Below are 18,934 nucleotides of genomic sequence, written 5' to 3' on the forward strand. Positions count from 1 at the left end.
CCTCAGGAAGCCCATGTGCCAGGTCAGCAGGCAGAAAGGGAGAAGGAAAGGTGCATCTTAACCAAAGGCTAGAGGGGGACAGGGGTCTTCTCATCAACTGCTACTTTGCAACTGAACCCACTTCGTGCTGCTTCATATTTCCCCCCAAAGCAGTCACCATTTACCATGGTGACACCATTTACCCAGGTTCTTACAGGCAGACTAAATGGTGATGTGTATTGATTTATAAAGACTTGTTTTCATTTTTCTGACCTGCACCCTGGAGTTTGGGTTCAGTTCAACCCGGAACAGCATTTCTAGCAACTTGATGCGTATTTAAATACTTAATGCTAAATAACGGCAGTAGCAACCAGGGTGGTAAAATAATGTTTTATTCCATGAATGAACAAACACTACCATGCCACATCCTAAAGTTGTCTCTACAAAAGATTGTGGACAGAGCAGATTTTTACATTTCTTGGGTCAAGTTCATTTCAGGCTTTTGAGCCTGATCAGTGTAGCAAAATCTGGACACGCAGCATTCTTATTGTCTATTTGGCATTTTGCCAGATAAAGCAGATTTATACAGTAGTTCTTGTTCACACAATGTTGATGCACTGTAAATTAAAGAAGATAATCAAAACCAAACTAGGTAATTTCTGTGGTTTATCAATATATTTTTTTATGGTAGTCAAAGTACAACCAACATTCAAAGCTTAAAATAAAGATAATAAAAAAGACACACTAAAGAACACAAGGAGACATCATCATTGCTGTCAGGATGTGAGTTTACCCACAGTACTATGTAAAAAGTAGAAACTGGCATTGACATTCAAGCTGTCAAAACAGGAAGAGAAATTACATTAATTGTTATATTTCCAAGCTAGTACTTCTAAAGAGTCCTGATCAGCAAAGAAGTGTTATCGCATGCATGCTGAACACAAGACTAATATTGGATTGGGGACCTGACGGATAACTGACTTACATTCCTTTATATACAACAAAATGAAATATACAGTATTAATACTGGCTGTACATTTGGTCATAATATTTTACAAGGAGCGACACTAGTCAAAATTCTTATGACGCAGTAAGTGGAAGTGAGTGAAGGCTGGATTTCTTTCTGAGAGTTATATGTTTTCACAAGAAGTTTTAGAAGTTGCTTTGCACCGCTATAATGAAGTGTTAGATATTTTAAAGCAAAAATCCCCCCCCCCCCCCCTTTTTTTTTCTTTTATGTTTGGCAAAGCTGGTGTGAGCAGAAGAGATAATTAAATGTGTTTGGAATATGCTAATCATTGACCTGGAATAAAACAAAGCTGCAGACAGCATGTGCAATAAATCTCTGCACATTAGTTCTGTTTAAATGCTTTTATGAGATGATCTGCAAAGTATCTGGTACAAAGTCCTGCTACCATAGCATCATCTAGCCGTTCCCCAACTGGTTGGCCACCAATTGTTCCAACACTAAAAGAAGAAAAAGAACAATTGTGACTGTCGTATGTTTTAATATAATAAGATAGAAATATCTCAGTTAAGCTGATGTAGCTTATTTATGTGCATATTTTTCAAGGCTGCCAAAGAAAATACTCAATCTTGCAGGCAAAGGCTATGCAGGGAAAATAAGTGAAATTTCCTTTGCTTTCTTCTAATAGATTTCTTTAATATCTGGGTACCTCGACTCCTATTGCTTCTTTAGACCTCTGAGGTCTAAGGTGAGCTGTTTACATCTGTGAATGTTTTTTCCCCATCCAGAGCAAGCTCAGAAGCTAATAAGGTAAGCATGAGACCCAATGAAATCCATACAAAATTAAGAAATAATTACAGGAAAGTAAAGATCGCGTAACTATAGTGGTATTTCACACAACTGAGTTTGTATGTCCTGTAGCAACAACAAACCTTCTGAACATGGGAAAGAGCAGGCAAATATGTATGAATCAGTATCCTTTAAAATAATTGTGCTATAATCTTTTCCATCTATTAGGTTAGATTTTTTCTGACACAGTGTGATGCTAACTATAGTAACCTTAACATGGATGATGGATTTCACTGCTACTGCTTGATTGCTTGAATGTAGAGAGACATTAAATCTTCCAGTCCTCAAAGTGGATTCTTGGGGTGTTCCTTCAAGTTCAATGTCTTACCACTTTCATGCTAGAAGTCACTTTGCGGCAACCAAAAAAGAAAAAAAAAAAAAAAAAAAAAAAGAAAAGGAAAAAACACAAAGAAAAAGATGTTGGTTGTGATGGTTTAATTTCAGACAGCAGTTTCTGCTGAGTTCATCATGCTTAATGTTCTTCCATTTAGGAAGGAGTTGCTGTCAAGTAAAGCAGATGAGCTGCTTTCAGTGTTTTGTTTTGTTTTTTCAAAATACATGCTAACAATGTAACATCTGTTTCTTCAGGAAAATGATCCAGTTGCATATTGTTAGAGAGATCTGCCTTGTGCTTCGCACGGACAAATAGAGTTAATCGTCGTCCTCCTCCTCTTTCAGTGGGGCTATGGGCAGTTTGTCCTGAACTTGGAAACACGCCACAAAGAAGTTGACGATGGAGTTGTACAAATGCTGCTCCAGTGCTACATTGCTGAAGTAATGGCTTTCATCAGGGTAAATCTGCAAAGGAGCAGGCAAACACACCCCGTTAGCAGCTTCAAGTCTCAGCACTGGCCACACACACCTGGAGCTTGAGCTCTGCTGCTCCTCAGCATTGTGCGTCTTCCTGTAGGCACACATGAGGTCCAGGCTAATTCAGGCACCACAGTGCTTTCAGACTGGCACCTTCCTTCAAAAGGAACTTTTTCTGGGGGGAGGATTTTCCATTTAATTCCATTCTGAACAAATTCAGGGTAAGCAGAACCAGAACACGCTTACAAATAACAGTGCTTGCTCCTTGTGAAAACTGAAAAAAACCCGCACAAAAGTCTTTGGAGCGAAGTGGTGTTAGGTTTTTACCAACTAAAACGAGGGCTTTAAAGTAAAAAAAAAATAATAAAAAAGATAAGCTTGCTGGGGAAGTAATTTAATGGAAAAGATGTGGGAAGCTAGAAATTAAATAGTTTAAGCACAACTTTCCATTTAAATGGAACAGGTAACTTCTGCATAGGCTGAAGGAAAGGAGGATCGTAATAGGTTGTCTAGACTGGGATATTGAAGGGGGAAAAATGAGTTTCTAGGAGTGGATGCTTGCAGGCAGGACTGAGGTGTCTCACTGCTGCTCCGAGCACCTCAATCCAAGATACAGATCCCTCAGCCCTCCATTCAGTTTTCAAATAACCTTTGATCTGCATCAGGCCCGTTGGTACCTCCAAGCTCCAGTGAACTCATGCTCCTGCACTGGGAAATGTGCAGTCATTGTAGCACTGACCAAATCCAAGCCGGCCTCATTGCTTAGCTCCTGTGCCTGTGCTCCATCCTATCTGCCTTGATGCATGATGGAGCATGATGGAGTGAGCATACTCATCACATGAAGCTCCGCAGAAATGCAGCCAGAGGGAGCTGGTATTCAGTAAATCAAGCTTTACTAGGACCTGGGCACTGCAACACAACCGTCTATACAGGTGAGTTGTAGCATGGTCCATAGTGTGTACTGAGCTTGGGCTACTGGCACTCTCCTGGCTGTGGCTTGGGATGTGGCAGAGGGTAGGGACCATCCCCGTGGCTGGAGGATGGGTTCATTTGGGAAGCTTTACTGGCTTGGACATGGGCCATTTAGCAAATCAGAGATGTAACTGGGTGAACAGAGGAGTTTTCTAGACCAGAGTATGTCGTTCACAGCGGGATGTCGGATTTAAGCGACATTTCTCTCCTTGATGTTTATGGTTGATTTAATTTAGATCCTTATTTCCCTGCAACTCTGAATTTGGCCTGTTGTTCCTAAAGAAAGTCAACAGGCATCAATTCCTTAGAGATATGTCTCTCAAAACCTAATTTACTGTAATTTAATAGTTGTTCTTCAACTGTCCAAACCAAAATAGTGGTATCAAATAAGCACAGGAGCACACAGGAACACATCATACACTAGTGCTATTTCTAATGCCAGCCTAAGTTTCCAACTGGATTTTTCAAAGTCTGCTTTACAACAGAAGCTTGAGATCAAACTGGGAAATAACTGTTCAAATATGAAAAAAAGGAAACACATACTGTACCTGCAAGCTGTAATTAGCCTTTGCCCTAATTAGGTGTGTGATAAGGTCCGCAGTATGCTGAAAATGGATTTTTTCTGTAAAAACAGATTACAATCATTAAAGAGGCAAATTTAATTAAGAAAAATCAAAGCCATCCCAAACATATAATGAGCTCAAATGATGAGCTGACTTACCATCAGCAGTAGCATGAATGATCAAAAACGTCTGTTCCTTCAGTAATGAGACTCTGTGTGCTAATTTGTTGATCTGTGAAGGCAAAGGTTGCAATAAGGTTAAAAATCTTGCTAGAAATTAGCAATTTTTATGGAAAAAAATATAGAAGTGCTCCATTCCGTTTGATACTTCATCACAAGGATAACAGGCAGGCACCAGCACAGCGTATTCTCTTGGCTACTTGAATCCATCTAGAAGTAAAATAGACACCCACCCTGTCCTTCAAGGCTCAGTATCAGCAGCAGGAAGGGGTCAGAGACCCTCATCTGTATTGATAATGTTCACTAAAAGCCTGAACTACAGAACACATGGAAAATGTCAAAGCAAATTTCCAGTGAATGCAAAACACTGATGAAAAGTGTGCCCAGGTACCTATGCCTAAGAACTCTTCAGAGAGCTGGCATGACTTTAGTATGCTTTGAAAGCCAACCTCAAAGAGCTTTGACAGCCCGGGGGAGGACCTGGTACTCAGTTCAAGTGTCCGCTGCTGAGAATGCCTTTGCCCCAAACTGTCTTTCAAATGCACGGGGGAAATAAATACAAACCTGAGTGACTGCAAACAGTACAGGGTAAGAGAAATGAAGGAATTCTCCCCCTTTTGCCATATTGTTCAGAAGAACACAAGTCTCAAAGAGACTCCAAAGGACTCCAGAAAGGTCTTGGAGTGGCAAAAGGAATGTGTGTCTCAAGTCACAGATGTTACTGTTTTATAGGGGGGCAGGGAAGAATACCTGCCTCACCTTAAATTTGTGTTTCCTTCCCTGTTCAAATTCATGTGCCCTAGCTCTGGTTCACTTGTGTGAGTTAGTGTGTTTTTCGGTTAAGACACCCTTGTATCAATTCTACCTTACACCTACTTTCATCTTTCCACTGTCCTACATTGTTTCCACAGAAGATAGACTAAAGCATCTCCAACACCAACAGGACCTTCCATGTTTGGCTACAGAGATTAAATTAGGCTGAAAACATTGGTATGTATTATTAAGATATGGTCACTGTCATTTTAGGTTACAGATTAAATGTGTCTCTCCTCTTTTAAAAAGTGAAGCAGCCCTGAACATCAGAAGGTGCCCTTCATGTTTCCTTGGAGGCAAGTTTTGGGAAGTTTTGCTGGGTGCAGGCTTCTTCTGGCTTTCTTGCAGCTCCACACTGCATGAAGTCAGCAAGTGTTTGCAAAATTTGCAAGGATGCCTCTGAACTTCCCTATATCATTTGATTTAATGAGTTCTCTTATCCCCAGATTGCGGGCTGTGACGCCTAAGTCTTTTGATGGTGTGTACATGTCTTGCGCTCTGCTCTCCCCCTATATGGCTCCTTTGCTGCCCCAGATGTCACCTACCACAATACATGCTTTTTGGAATCTACATCAGGTCTTTAATTTCGTGACCTCCATAAAGCTAATGTCTGGCCGACAGGTTAGGAGCAGTTCTTCTCCCTGAGCAATTTGTGGTTCAACTATGGTGTGTAGGAGACGTGTATCAGTTAGGGACCCAGCCTGGAACAGTGCCATGCTCCGCAGAGAGCTCTGGTGCTGTTCCAAGCAGTCAATCCCAAATCAACCAAAAGTACCACTATTTGCTTAGGCCAACTTTTCAATATACAAAGAACACGTGACAATTCAAAGCTCTCATTTCTGGAATATTTTCACCTCTACTGACCTGCCTTCAGAGTTTGCAATGAGCATGAGTGCAAGATTTGGGAGATGTTGGACTCAGTGTTTAAATGACCAGGAAAAAAACTTTTGCTGCAGGGGCATAGGATGCCACCTGCCTTCTCTGTAAGAAAACAGTTTCAAACCTTTGCTGCCTTCATGTCTTCTAGGTGAAGACAAGACTTAGCAAACTTAACAAGGTTTTATCTATCACAAATTTTGTTTGTGTGACTACTCCTAGGATTTTCCTCCAAGTAATTAAAGCATGTGAACCAAATGATCCCATCACACATATTAAATAGTATCTTTGTTAACTGGTGCCATGTCTCCTTTTCCATGTCCTGTTCCATTTTGGTACAGAGTTCTGCCTACCTGAAGTATCACATCTGTGCTTACTTTAAAAAAGCCAGGAGAAGCTGAGCTTCACTTGACATTGGGTCAAAAATCATATCTCAAAGAGAATGAAAGTGGCAAGGCCATTGGGATGAACTTTAAAGGAGGTCCTGACATTGTGTCCACTTGGGCATCTGAGCCACTCATCCTTATTATCTCTTTTGATCTGTAAAACTGGAATAACTGTATTTACCCAATTTAGAGAGGCAGACATGAAGGCTAATCAATAAAAAACATATCCATTATTACTCTTAAGAAAAGCAGTAAGCAGGCTGAAGGACACCTTCAGTTTTACTAGCGAGTCTCTCCTGCATATCCTAACACGGAGTTAAAGAGTTAAAACCCAATTCATGTTTTATCAGGGAAACACAGTGTCCACGCAGTTACCTCATATGCTCTGTTATCAATCCCATGCAAGCCCAGGTATCTTTCAGAAAAGGCTGAAGCTAGAACAGAAAAAATGAAAACATCTTTTTCAGTCATAAGTGAGTACACTGGTGCTTCCGAGTCAAACATTGCAAATGTTAAAAAGACTTTATTTTCTAACATTGCTTTAATTACAGAGGCCATATTTCTAAAAGTTTTTGAAAATGTACTAAGGATATGTATGATACTACAGTCTTTCATTATCACCATGAGCTTATGGTTTCTAAATCAGTCACAGAAGAGACTTTCTTTTTTTTTTCTTCTCCTAAATGCAATTGAGATATAAGAGAAGAGCACTATCTTGTTGTGCCCCTTTCTCCTTTCACGTGGGACCATCTCCATCAACAACTGACTGCAAGTTCCCATTGGTCTCGGGGATAACTGTACAGGACCTGAAGGCTGGCTTAACATCGCTGACTTTCACGGCAGTCCCCTGATTTTCATTGGCACTAAGTGCACAGGGAACTGGCATCCCTGAGAGAAAGGACCACCATGTGCAGTGGATGTTGCTGTCACAGAGATGATGGGGCAGGGAGACTGGACCACAGGCTGCATGGGTGGATGGGTCAGGCAAGAAAGAAGCACGTTCAAGGCAGTGGTGCAGGTTGGTGGCAGAGGCTGGAGGGGTTTAGAGCCAATTCTTCTTTATTTAAAAGAAGCAAGTAATAAAAGTTATTTGATTGCTCTCACCACCATTGCTGGTCCCACAGGGGCCAGCAGAATTGCTCTCGAGGGGGAAAGAAGGATTTATGGCTAGTCCTAAGAAAACACACAGTAGAAAACAGGCAGGATCTTGCGGAAGAAAGAAAACTGGAAAGGATAAGGCAGAAACATCATTTGTGGTCAGTAAGAGAGTCTGTGGGCTCTGGGATGGGGTTTACCATATAGTTTGAAGTCTGTCAGTGGGGAAAGAGCAGCTCCACAGGCGAACACCTGGTTCTCTTCACCGGCTGGAAGCATATAAGTGCTCAGGTAGCCACCGTAATCCTGGAACACAAAGGGGACAGAGGCATCAGTGGTCCTGGTGTGAGGTGATGCTGCTTTTGGGTACAGAAACAGGGCAGCTGAGACCTTGCAAACTTTCAGCCATTGTAGAGTCTTTAACATCATGCCCTGAAAATATAAAACAAGGGGCATTGCCCCAGCTTTGGTAGATGCGGCTGAACATGAGCTCTGTACTCATTACACTCTCCTGAAGGCAGCAGGGCTGTGGTGCCTAAGAGCTTGCCTCTTTTCACCCCACTTTATGGCTGTACATCTGATCAGGTATGTTACCTCTCCAAAATATCACCCCAGTCTTTCGTTATTTAAAATGGACATCACAATTTCAGCGTCTGCCGCCAGCCTGTTAACAATTCCCTGCAGAGATGCTGCTGTATGTGCAGCTCTCTTTGCCTGCTCTAAGCCTGCATCTCCCACAATAAACAATTTCTACTCACAGTCCCATTCTCATTTCAAACCGCGTGTACTTCGCAATTGCTGTTTCCCAGCTGGGCACACAGTGGTGCAAATCACCCTCAGAAATCAATATTGTTGTAGTACATTTGTACGACATGAACTAGATCTAGCCACATTCCCATAGGTCTTAAGGGACGAGATGAAAATGAAATGAAATTTTGCAAGGGGAAAAAAATAATTAATTATCCAACATTATTTTTCTGACAAATAGTCACTTTCTGCACTTGGAAGTTAATTTAAAAAAAATGATGAATGCACTGATAAAATGAAACTTTCATCTTTAACATCTCTGAGCAAGAGGCAGTCTATCTCAAAATAAATAATAATAAAAAAGCCATCACTGACATATTAAAAAAAAAATAATCAGGATTTAGCCCAGCTACTTAGCCACATCAGCAAACTAGAACAGCACAGAGGAACAACGGAAAAACATTACCTTCCCAAACACACCGACTCGCATTTTATCAATGTAATGCTCCTTCAGCATGGTCCTAGAACACGAGAGAGGAGAAAAAATGGGTTAAAAATTCTTTCCCCTTAGATATAGCAAACATAGTGTGATTTTTGTCAGCTTGAATTTGGGATGGCTGTGGAAAAATCATAAGAATCACATCTAGTTCCCACCCCCCTGCCATGGGCAGGGACACCTGCCACCAGCCCAGGCTGCTCCAAGCCCCGTCCAGCCTGGCCTTGGGCACTGCCAGGGATGGGGCAGCCACAGCTGCTCTGGGCAGTGTCTCACCACCCTTGCAGTAAAGAATTTCTTCCTTATATCTAATCTTAATCTCCCCTCTTTCAGTTTAAAGCCATTCCCACTTGATGTAGACAACCTAAATCACGCTGCTGCACACTGCTCTCACACGAGTCTCTCCTCTATTTAATCCTGTGACCGGTTGAGCTGGCCTTGACCAAGCAATGGCAACACATAAGCTACACTGCCTCTGAAAGTCACAATAAAGCCAATGCTATGACACTACTCTAATAGTGTTTTTAGTATTATCATGTGCAGAATAAACCTAATATGACAGGACTTGACATTTAGGGTTTTGCACTGTCTTTTTCTGTTTTAAAAAGTTTAAGATTTTAAATGTCACAGCACTCTCCAAACTATCAAGCTGCAACAAGGTCTTTTACCACCTCATACCAGCATACTGTTCATGCTAGTCCCTCTGCTGCCTTCTCCTCACCTCATCCAGTGCCCGCCCACCCTCTCTTCTCTTGCTTCTTCTCTCTACTTCTTCCTTGGCTGCTCTCTCTTCACTGGCTCTCAACCACTTAACTTAACCAGCCACAGCTGCACCTTATCTACATCAGCCAACCCACCGCCCTTGAAGCCAGCCCACAGTTGTATATTATCAATGCTAATTAACCCAGCTTCATTCCACTACATTTAAAGGTGGATTTTTTTACAACTACCAAGCCAGCAAAAATTAATGTGGGAGCTGAAATTCAGGCTTACTTGTTTGTAGCTGTATGACTGTACAGAGCTAAAAATAAATAGGCTTTGAACAAGTGATACAGATAAGCGTGCTGTAATTTAGCTCTGTTTAAGGCTTGTTTTTCTCCTCTGCACTGGTTAGCACGAGCTCTCTTACATGCCATCACTTGGTCACAGCTGTGTGACTACATCGTCCTTCCCTCCCACCTCCTTGCTCCACCCTACACCACTAAAGCAACCAGGGCTAATGACAGTCTCGGGTTAATTATAATGAATGAATTAATTTCTTCAATAACAGCATCATTCACCGGACAGCTTCCAGCTGATCCTTCTCTTCCAAAAGGCCCAGCCTCCTCTTAACCTCGTGCAACAGCTTGGTGCCTTGGAAGCCGCTCCCGCGGCCATCAAACTTCAGCACGATGGCGTTGTGAGAGCTGACCATGACGCTCTCCCACGTCACTTCAAATCTCTCTGTTACGATCTGGCTGCCAGGTGTCCCGTCTCTAAAACAGAAATAGGCATCAAGCAAAGGCAATGGCACCACGCTGGGGCCAAACACCCTCCCGGGGCTGTGAGCATGCCACGGCAGTGGGGACGAGCAGCTCCCATGTGCACCATAAGGCAGGGCACGTTTGAAGAAGGGGAGACCAGGCTCTGCAATAATAATGTGCAGAGGTTGTGCCGGTTGTGTGGGTGGGTTTTGAGGTTGAGGTGGAAGCTGCAGTTGGTTTCCACCTCCCTCTTTGCACAGCAGCTATTGCTGCACAAAGCTGAGCTTTGAACAAGCCCAGCAAGCATGTCACTAATCGGGCACGATTACTCCTGTGAGTAAAACTGGGCAGCAATACAGAGGTCAGTGGAGTTTTCCCTTTACACACCTGTCCTAATTTACATCTGTTTACTCTGTTCCCCAAAGACGGTATTTTTCTGGTGGAGGGGTTCCTGTGAGGAGCCTGTCTTTGAGGTGTGCTGGCACTGCCAAAATAAGTTGGATGAAGCTTGCAGACACCAACCATCCTTTCCTTCACTGGCAGGCATTGGGGGTTCATTTGCTGCCCCCCTTCACCCAGCTCAGACCTCCTCTCTCCCACCGGGTTCTGTAGAGGGGCCGTAGATGGAGCTGTCAATCACTGCTGCCACCACTGCTTCATGCAAGTACAGAGGGAAAGGACACCTTTAAATGCTTAAAATTGCCCAGGTTGGCCCCAAATTGGTGGGCAACACTCTCTCTTCACGTTTCTGCTTGGGGCCCGATCCTGTACAGGGGAAGTGTCTCAAGAAATATTGATCACACTTCAGGCAGGCAGCTCGGAAAAACCAAGAGCTGCTGCTGCTGATTGTAAGTAATATTTTAGGACTGGCAATACTGTAGAGCCGCTGGCTCTTCCAACTACTTCTTGTCCATTTTGGGGTTCTTTGAGACATCAGGCAACTCACTGCAGGATTTTAATGTGCATGTGACTTCAGTCATTTGCATTTATTCAAGCGAGACCCAGGCGCATCCAGCTTCAGAGGCAGCCTGATCAAGTGCTGTTAGCTTGATGAGCACCAATCTTCCTCAAGCACTTGTATAATGAAGTACATTTTCTCTGCAGTAATTTTATGATGTAACGACACACTTATTGCAGTGTTTTTGTCCTTCATGGAGGGGTATGCAGGGCGGTGTTCAGGCGTTCATCAGGCATTCATCACTCCCATACGAGGCAGCTCTTTTGCGGGGAGTTCCCTGGCAGGGAGCAAGCGATGCAGTGGGACACAGCCAGGGCCAAACGGGTTCTGCCAAGGTCAGTGACTTCCCTCCCTCAGTTCCTTTCCAAATTGCCAGAAAAAGCTCAGTAATGTGTATTATTATTACTAAATGTTGCATAAAGAAATACCCATCTGCTATGCCTGCCAGGAGGAAATCCTTCCTACCTAATATAAATGCTAATGTTGTGGAGATCTTCAAAGGTTTCTAGCTCTCTCTTTACTGTCACTTCAGGGAACACCAGCATTTACATGGGAAGGATTGCTGCATGCGGGCGCCTAAAATTTAAGCTGTAGTAAGCCTGAAAGCATCCCACTCTAAAACTACCTGTTAAGCACAGGGTGAGTGCCCTAAGCACTGAGACAGAAGGTCAACGTCCAGCTTTTATTCTTCCCCCTCCTGTTTCTGCCCCCCAAATTATTGAATAATTTTACAAAATTGAACAATTTTAGAACCCCCTCCCATTTATTCTGCAGCGTTTCACTAGGGTACCCTCCTGGGAGCTGAAACCCTTGGGGAGAAGGGACCAATGTCTAGCCTCTCCCAGCCCCGAGGGGAGGCAGGGGCTAGGGACCAATGTGCTGGACTCAGGTGCTAAAGTGGACAGGCATTCTTTGTACAAATTATATCTTAAAAAGGCTCTGATTGTGGCCAAGGTTTCCATGCTGCCCTAATAACATGAAGAGAAAGAAAAGATGAGCGAGAACTTACACAACCAAAAGCAAGGGGTAGTGCGCAGTGTCCGAGAAGGTCGCTGGCTTTAAGATCTGCATTGGCAATTCTAGACAAAAAAACCCAAACCAAATAACAACATATCTTCAGCGTGGAAACGTTGACATAACTCTAATAGATTTTTCTAGTGTTTCGGCCACTTACAAGCAGGAATAAAATGGCATTTCATCAGAGGCACTGGTAAATAACACCTTAGAAACACAGATGTTGTCAAAGAAAAGACCCATATTATGATAGCCGAGGTGACAAGAAATGTAAATCGGGACTACGGCGCAAGCTGTTCAGTCATGCATCACTTTTACAGCATTCAATTAACATCTGGCAATAGCTATAATTTTCCTTTTTGGCAGCTGGATGAGTGACGCAGCCAGAAATCAATATTTCAGGGCAGCAGAGGAGGGGAAAAATTGGCGATGAAAATGATAATTTAAAACCCAATTAAGTGTGGGGGCTGGGGGAGAGAATAGGATTATCTTGCTGTAACGGTGTGAAGACAGATAGAGAAACGTATTTTAATCCTAACTTCCAGAGGGCTTAATTTTCCTGTAAAACAGGAGGTAGCTGTGCTGAAGCCCACGTTGTTGTACTGGTACTGAACCGATATGAGTGAGGGACGTGCTCACCAAAGCTTCATTTAATTGCTTCCTATGGCTTCATATCGACAGCTAAAAATGCTGCCATACAAATGCCTTCCACATTAATGAGAGCGCATTTATTTTTAAAATGTTAGCTACAATCCAGATTAGCAAAGGCCCAGCAATTAAATCGGTATTAGAAGCATTTTCAGTAGATTAATACACAGATTAATTGCGCGGTTTAAGTGGTTTGCTTTGCAATCATTGTCTGACACTCTGCCTAATTAGTTATTCCATCTGAATGCTAATAGCTGCAAATTGGATCAATGGCCCAGGGACAGCCAAAAAGGCCATCGCTTGACTTTAAATATAACTGAGCACTCCGTGTAGCGTTCCCAAGGCTGTTCAGCCCAAAGCTTGGAAGATGCAGGGAAGGCACAGAACAGCTGCCTGGCTGCGGCCAGCTTGCATTTATTACACACACGCACACACACACACACATATATTTTTGGTTAAATGAGCAAAATTGCATCTCAGTGTTACCTGCAGTTTAGAAATTCAGCATCAAGCTGAGTTACTCCTAACAAGCTGCCAGCGTCATGATGAGATAGATGGCTCACGGGGGGATAGATGTGATCTTTATGACAGGTTTTTCCCCGCCGTCTTTCCCTGCCCATAAGGCCTGGAAGTGCATGTCTGCTCCTGTTATTTTATGCACTGGTTTATGTTCCTAATGCCCATGTGACAAGCAGAACATTTTAGGGCCATTATTATCCTTTTCAAATAGCAACTGTCTCTCAGCCTTTGCATCACATTTTATAACACCCGGTAATGGCTGGAATTAGTAACCCGCCATCCATCACACCTCACTGCTCCCGTATCAATGCATCCAATCTGAGAGGTATGCTCCTTTCGGGCATGGGAGATATTACGGGTCATATTCTGAACCCAGGATCTTTGGGGTGTTTTTTTTTTTTTAGAGTTGCCACTGTACACGCAAATGGGGATTTTGGGGAGCCACTGTGTGACTCTGAGTATGGGGATTTTCCACATCTAGATGAGATATCTGCTTAGAGCCAGCAAAGATGCTTTTTAGGTTGTTTCAGGTACAACTATAGAGACAGGCAGAAAATGCTTACACTTTGGCTGTTTGTCACGAGGCTTTTCTCTCTCCTTTTGGCAGGCATATAGTTATGTGGGGACTGATTATACAAGTGGTACAAACAATGCACCAGCTGTGGATATAAACCACTCCAAGTTTCTGCCTTCTTTATTCCAGGTGCAATCTCTTTTGGTTTCTCTCATAAAGCTGTTGGTTTTTTTGTTTTTTGTTTTTTGGTTTTTTTTTTCCCCCAACCCTGTCAAATGATATGGCTTTCTCAAAGAATCCTGAATGGTTCTGATGGGCGGTCGTTGGTGAGCTGCTTTCATTCACTCCCATGCAGTATTGCACACTGAAAGGCAGCCACAGCTGTAGCCAGCAAGTACATACAGTATCCCACTTCAAACCCATCTCAAATAATAACACTAGTCCAGCTAGCACAAATGCCCTGAACAATGGGGGCACCACACTGTGTCATTTCCCAAAGTGGATTTTTCTCTGCAAAGAAAACATTAAAAGGCAAAAAAACCCCCAAACCCAACCCTATAATTTGCCTTTCTTCAGCTGCATGCTCATCAAATCCTGTCTCTGTAATAATCTCCTCATGTAGCACATCCTAAGAGAGTGCTTTGCAAACTGTGTGAGTTTATTGAGAGACAAAGTCATTTTTCCTCCTGCCAGTCTAGCCAAGATGACTGTATCATTTCACAGCAATGGCAGTGAAAAATAAAAATAAGACAGAGGAAAGGTGCCACTTACTGTAATCATCTATCTTGATTTCCATGTATTCTACCTTAGGCATTTGCCTGTCGTTTACAGCCAGCTGCACATTTTCATTTACCTCCAGCTCAAAAATTTCTGAAAGAATAAGGACAAGAACATAAAAACTTTGGGCATTGTTTGTGAAAAAGCATTTTAACATTTTATAGTCACCTTAGTATTCGTAACACAAATTTCCTTATGAAAGAATTTCCTTCTAGTCCTCACAGATGTCTAATTCAGTGAAGTCTTTGAAACCCCTTCCAGGTTCTGCATTGGCATAAAGCTATATTCCTGAAATCAGTGGCATTCACCTGACTTACAGCAGATGGAATGTGACCTTCAGTGCTGAGACACTGCTATGGGTCCCAGTCAGACATCTATCTACCTGCCATGCAAAGCTAGGTATCAACTGAAGTGGTCCTCAAGTCTATGCCCAAGTTACACATAAAGAATGGGGAAAGGGAGGAGTCTGTGGAGGGATTGAGGATAAAGTTGTGCTGCTGCACAAGAGAAAATCGGTGGGAAGGAAAGCCATGGGGAAAGAAGAGAGGACAAAGATCATACAAACCTGTGATGTCAGGTTTTGGAGCAACCTTGTTTTTTGGAGTGTTTCAAGATTTGTCCATTTGGCTTGTGTGTCTTATCCAGGGACTCTGGGATGAAATAGAGGAACCCTTCCTCCTTCCCAGTGTTTAACCTTTATTCCCCACATCCTGGCCATGCGCTCTAACCGCTGAGCCTCTTCTAGAAAAAAGTCCATCTCCAACACCAGAAAGAGCAAGTCCTTCCCAGGTGGTAAGGAAAGGGCCCATCTTTAAGACACATTTCAGGCTGTATGTCCTAAGTGGTGGGAAACGTCTCCTGGTGATGGTGAGGCTCCTGAGTCCCACGGAGCAGGGATCCAGGGGCCAAGGGGATGCCGTGGTGGGGGCAGTGAAACCTGGTCTGGGGGGAGCTCATTCCAGGGCTCATCCCCGTGGCATCAGGCTGCGTTTGAACCAGGGGGATCCAGGCATTGTCTCTGCCATGCGAACCCAAGGAGGGTTTGAGGTTTCACACCAAATTATGTGTTTCATTGACTGTAACTTCCCCTTCGAGACACACTGATCAATAGCTGTGTAACCCCAGCTCCTCAAATAATACTTATAGTACCTGATTATCATGCTTTCATTGCACATCTCTGCTGAACAGGCAGGCACAGCACAAAACCGTGCCCTTCCCAGTTAATACATTTCACAGATCTTCCAGCAATAGTATATTGGTTCAGTGACTATTCACCCTGCTTCTGAAAAGCTTGGCTCATCTCTATTGAAAGCACAACCCCCTCAAAAGTGCCAAAGCAACAGCCTATTACGTTTAGTTAAATATTAAGAATCTCATTTAATTATGGCACACACAAGTAGCTTTATCAGCAGAAAGGGGCTTGCCACGTAGGGGAATTCAGTCAAGCCGTTTTATTTGTTCATATAATTGCATTCACAGAAAGCCAAGAAGACTGTGGAGGAAATAAAAAAGATTGGCATATCTCCTAAAGGACTTTCTTTTCTGCTTTAGGACCACAGGGAGCTTGAGTCTGTGGAGTACAAATGGTCATTGCTTAATTAAATGTAAGCACGCTATAATATTCAGTGCAACTCACTATTATCAGATTATTGCAGAATACAGAGGCAAACTCCCTTTATAGAGTAATGGGCTCATACTAAATAAGTAAATTCAGTAACATGCAACTGTCAGTTGCCCTTTATTCAAAAGGAAAAGAATGAGGGGAAAAAAGGAACCAGGGGAAATGCTAATCATATGCAGAAAATCATGAATTTCAGTAGGGGATGTGTTCTGTACATGACTAGATTGAGCTCTCTATGTAATAAATGCTACACATATATACCTGTCAGAATAAAATTAGTCTTAGTGTGTTTTATGTTACTTTTTCAAGCCCTTCATTTGCTGTTTCTTGTTTTATGGTCTCTCTCATTTTATTCACCTAGAAGTATTTTATAAAACTATGCAGCAGGCTATAACACAGTTCATGAGAGCACTATTCTGTACATGCTGTTACAGCCAGTCAGCCATCTCCATGCCTATGGTAAAATTAAGGTGGTGTGTTTAACAGGGAAAAACCAGAAAGTGACATTGGAGCTGCAGGTCAGAGCTAAGAAACTCTCCTGGCCCTGTGGCAACATTGTCTGTGGGCTGTAGAGCCTTGCAGGCATCCCCAGGGCTGCCCTGGGGTCATGCTCAGTGAGGGCACTGCCAAACCCACATCTCTGCTGGGAGGAAAAGATGAGACATCCTTGTGCACTGGCTGAGATACCAGTGGTCATTGGTGCAGAGAGACTGAAAAGCTAGGAGCTTGCAATTTGCTTTCTGTATTGCTTGAAAAATCAATTCTTGTATTTTTGTAGACCAGAATAGTTAGCTACATGTGCCAACTTTTGCATATTTACAGCAGAAGTTGTTTCACAAGGGAGCAGACAGGCACATGGAGCTATACCTCTAGCCCACCATTGCCAGCAGCAATAACCCTGGTTCCTCAGTGAGAGCCCTACTCCGGACAGCAAAATCAATCAGCTCCATCATGGCACTTTTATCCAAAAATTAAAGAGCGGTGGGGAAACTGAGTCATGGGGAAATGAAGCATTTATTTCACAGTCACCCCATAAGCAAGGTGATGGCAGATGGTCTCAGCCATGGGCCAGGGTACGTTGCACTGCTTTTCTCTGGCAGCAAAGATTTCTCTTGCTATCCTTACAGGACAGTCATGCAGCAGTATATTGCTTTAAGCTAACTTGTTCCAAGATGCTGCTAAATGTTATCCACGTCTTTCTCTCCAAAGGAACATTTTAATTGGAAAAAAAATTATGGAAAACGGTGGATAGATTTGTGTTAAATGTACAATATATCTCATTAACAATATTGGACACTGCTGACACTAAGTGAAACACTACTGAGTATTTCTATTTTAATGGCAAAGGATACAATATGCCACAAATCTGATTGTAAATTGGATTTAAAAAAAAATCAATCAGAATTTGGTATTGCACTTTACACATCCTGCTTACAAGCAAAACTTTTCTAGGTGTGGTAAGGGCTTGAAATGTGTGTTGCCAACAGAAATTGAGAAAACAGGGAATAAAACAGGGAACGCACAGAAACTGTATACAGGAAGATTGATCCTGTGCTTTTCTCTTACATGTCCTGGTGCTATGGGATTCTTTGCTTTAACACTTGTCACCCTCAGTGGGAAATGAAGCAGCTCAGCATTTCTCAGAAAACCTTAGTATAAGAGCCAGATTACCTGCTTTGGTCTGTTTCTTTGCAGAGGCAACAGCAGTGAGCTGCTGTAAATCCAGTTAAATGAAATTGATACCTGATAAACTGATACCGGCCATGTACAAAGCAGGTAGAATAAAAGTGTTGCTTATTATGTGGATCACAGCAATGCCTGAAGTCCTTAACTGTAGGTTAAAGCTGGGCTAAAGTCTACATTAAAATGAAAGATAAAGGTCTCCCATCAAAATGATGGGAGCAGATAAATCTTGGTTTCACGGTGAGAATCCCACACCGTGCTATGAAGTCTTCCCAGACTCATGAAAAACAGCAAGGGGCATCTTGGTTTAAGACCCCTATATAGTAGGGACAGAGAAAGGCTCTATCCCTGAGGCTCCCAGCCATGCTGACTTGGGGTAAAAAATGGATCTTTCTGGATAATTTCTATTGCTACAGGTGTGAAGGAGGAAACCCAGAAACCTAGTGGCTCTCTGGACTCTACAAGGAGTCCTGACCAGTCTGGCAATGGCCACAGCCAGTAAGTACCACATATTTTGAGGGAAGAAGCCTGTATTTGGAGTAATTTCAGCTTCACAGTGGTGTAGATGTGAATCATTAGCATGAAAAAGCCTTACCAGAAAATAGGTGCTACAATCCCCAGGAACAGGTCAGGAAACCAGGCAGAGGTACAAGTTGTGGGGCTTACTCTTCTGCATTATCTCTCTCAGCCTGGTAATCCCTATCAGAGTGGTTTTATTAAACCCATAGATTAAGCTAAATCTTTCTTTTGTCTTGAGTGGGATGTAAAACAAAGTTTGTGGAAGACTAACAAAAGACAGAGAGATCTGGACTTTGCTTTTTTTTTTTTTTTTTGAGAAAGGTGATGACAAACATCATGCCTAAACCACTGTGTTTGTACTCCAAACACCAAGGTGTTGTGATGGCACCACAACAGCTCTGCAAGTCCCTTTCCCTTGCAGAAGACTTGTATTTAGGCAGAGCCTGGGCTCCTTGCTGGTGTGAGTTTACCAAAGAGCAACCACAT

General features: G+C 42.8%; 1 protein-coding gene across 4 annotated transcripts in view; it reads right to left on the reverse strand.

Moving 5' to 3' along the window:
* Positions 1-353: 353 nt before the first annotated feature.
* DPP6 (dipeptidyl peptidase like 6) overlaps positions 354-18,934 on the reverse strand; it is a 572,063-nt gene continuing 553,482 nt past the window's right edge. For all 4 annotated transcript variants that reach the window (XM_055805889.1, XM_055805888.1, XM_055805890.1 and 1 more), the window contains exons 18-26: positions 14,620-14,718; positions 12,163-12,232; positions 10,013-10,207; positions 8,703-8,757; positions 7,690-7,795; positions 6,770-6,828; positions 4,299-4,371; positions 4,126-4,199; positions 354-2,593 (exon numbers count right to left, since the gene is read on the reverse strand). In XM_055805889.1, the coding sequence (XP_055661864.1) occupies positions 2,447-2,593; positions 4,126-4,199; positions 4,299-4,371; positions 6,770-6,828; positions 7,690-7,795; positions 8,703-8,757; positions 10,013-10,207; positions 12,163-12,232; positions 14,620-14,718 (878 nt within the window). In that variant the 3' untranslated portion in view covers positions 354-2,446. The remainder of the gene's footprint in view (positions 2,594-4,125; positions 4,200-4,298; positions 4,372-6,769; positions 6,829-7,689; positions 7,796-8,702; positions 8,758-10,012; positions 10,208-12,162; positions 12,233-14,619; positions 14,719-18,934) is intronic.

This window comes from Falco peregrinus, chromosome 5 (assembly GCF_023634155.1).
Source record: "Falco peregrinus isolate bFalPer1 chromosome 5, bFalPer1.pri, whole genome shotgun sequence".
Taxonomy (NCBI): Eukaryota; Metazoa; Chordata; class Aves; order Falconiformes; family Falconidae; genus Falco; species Falco peregrinus.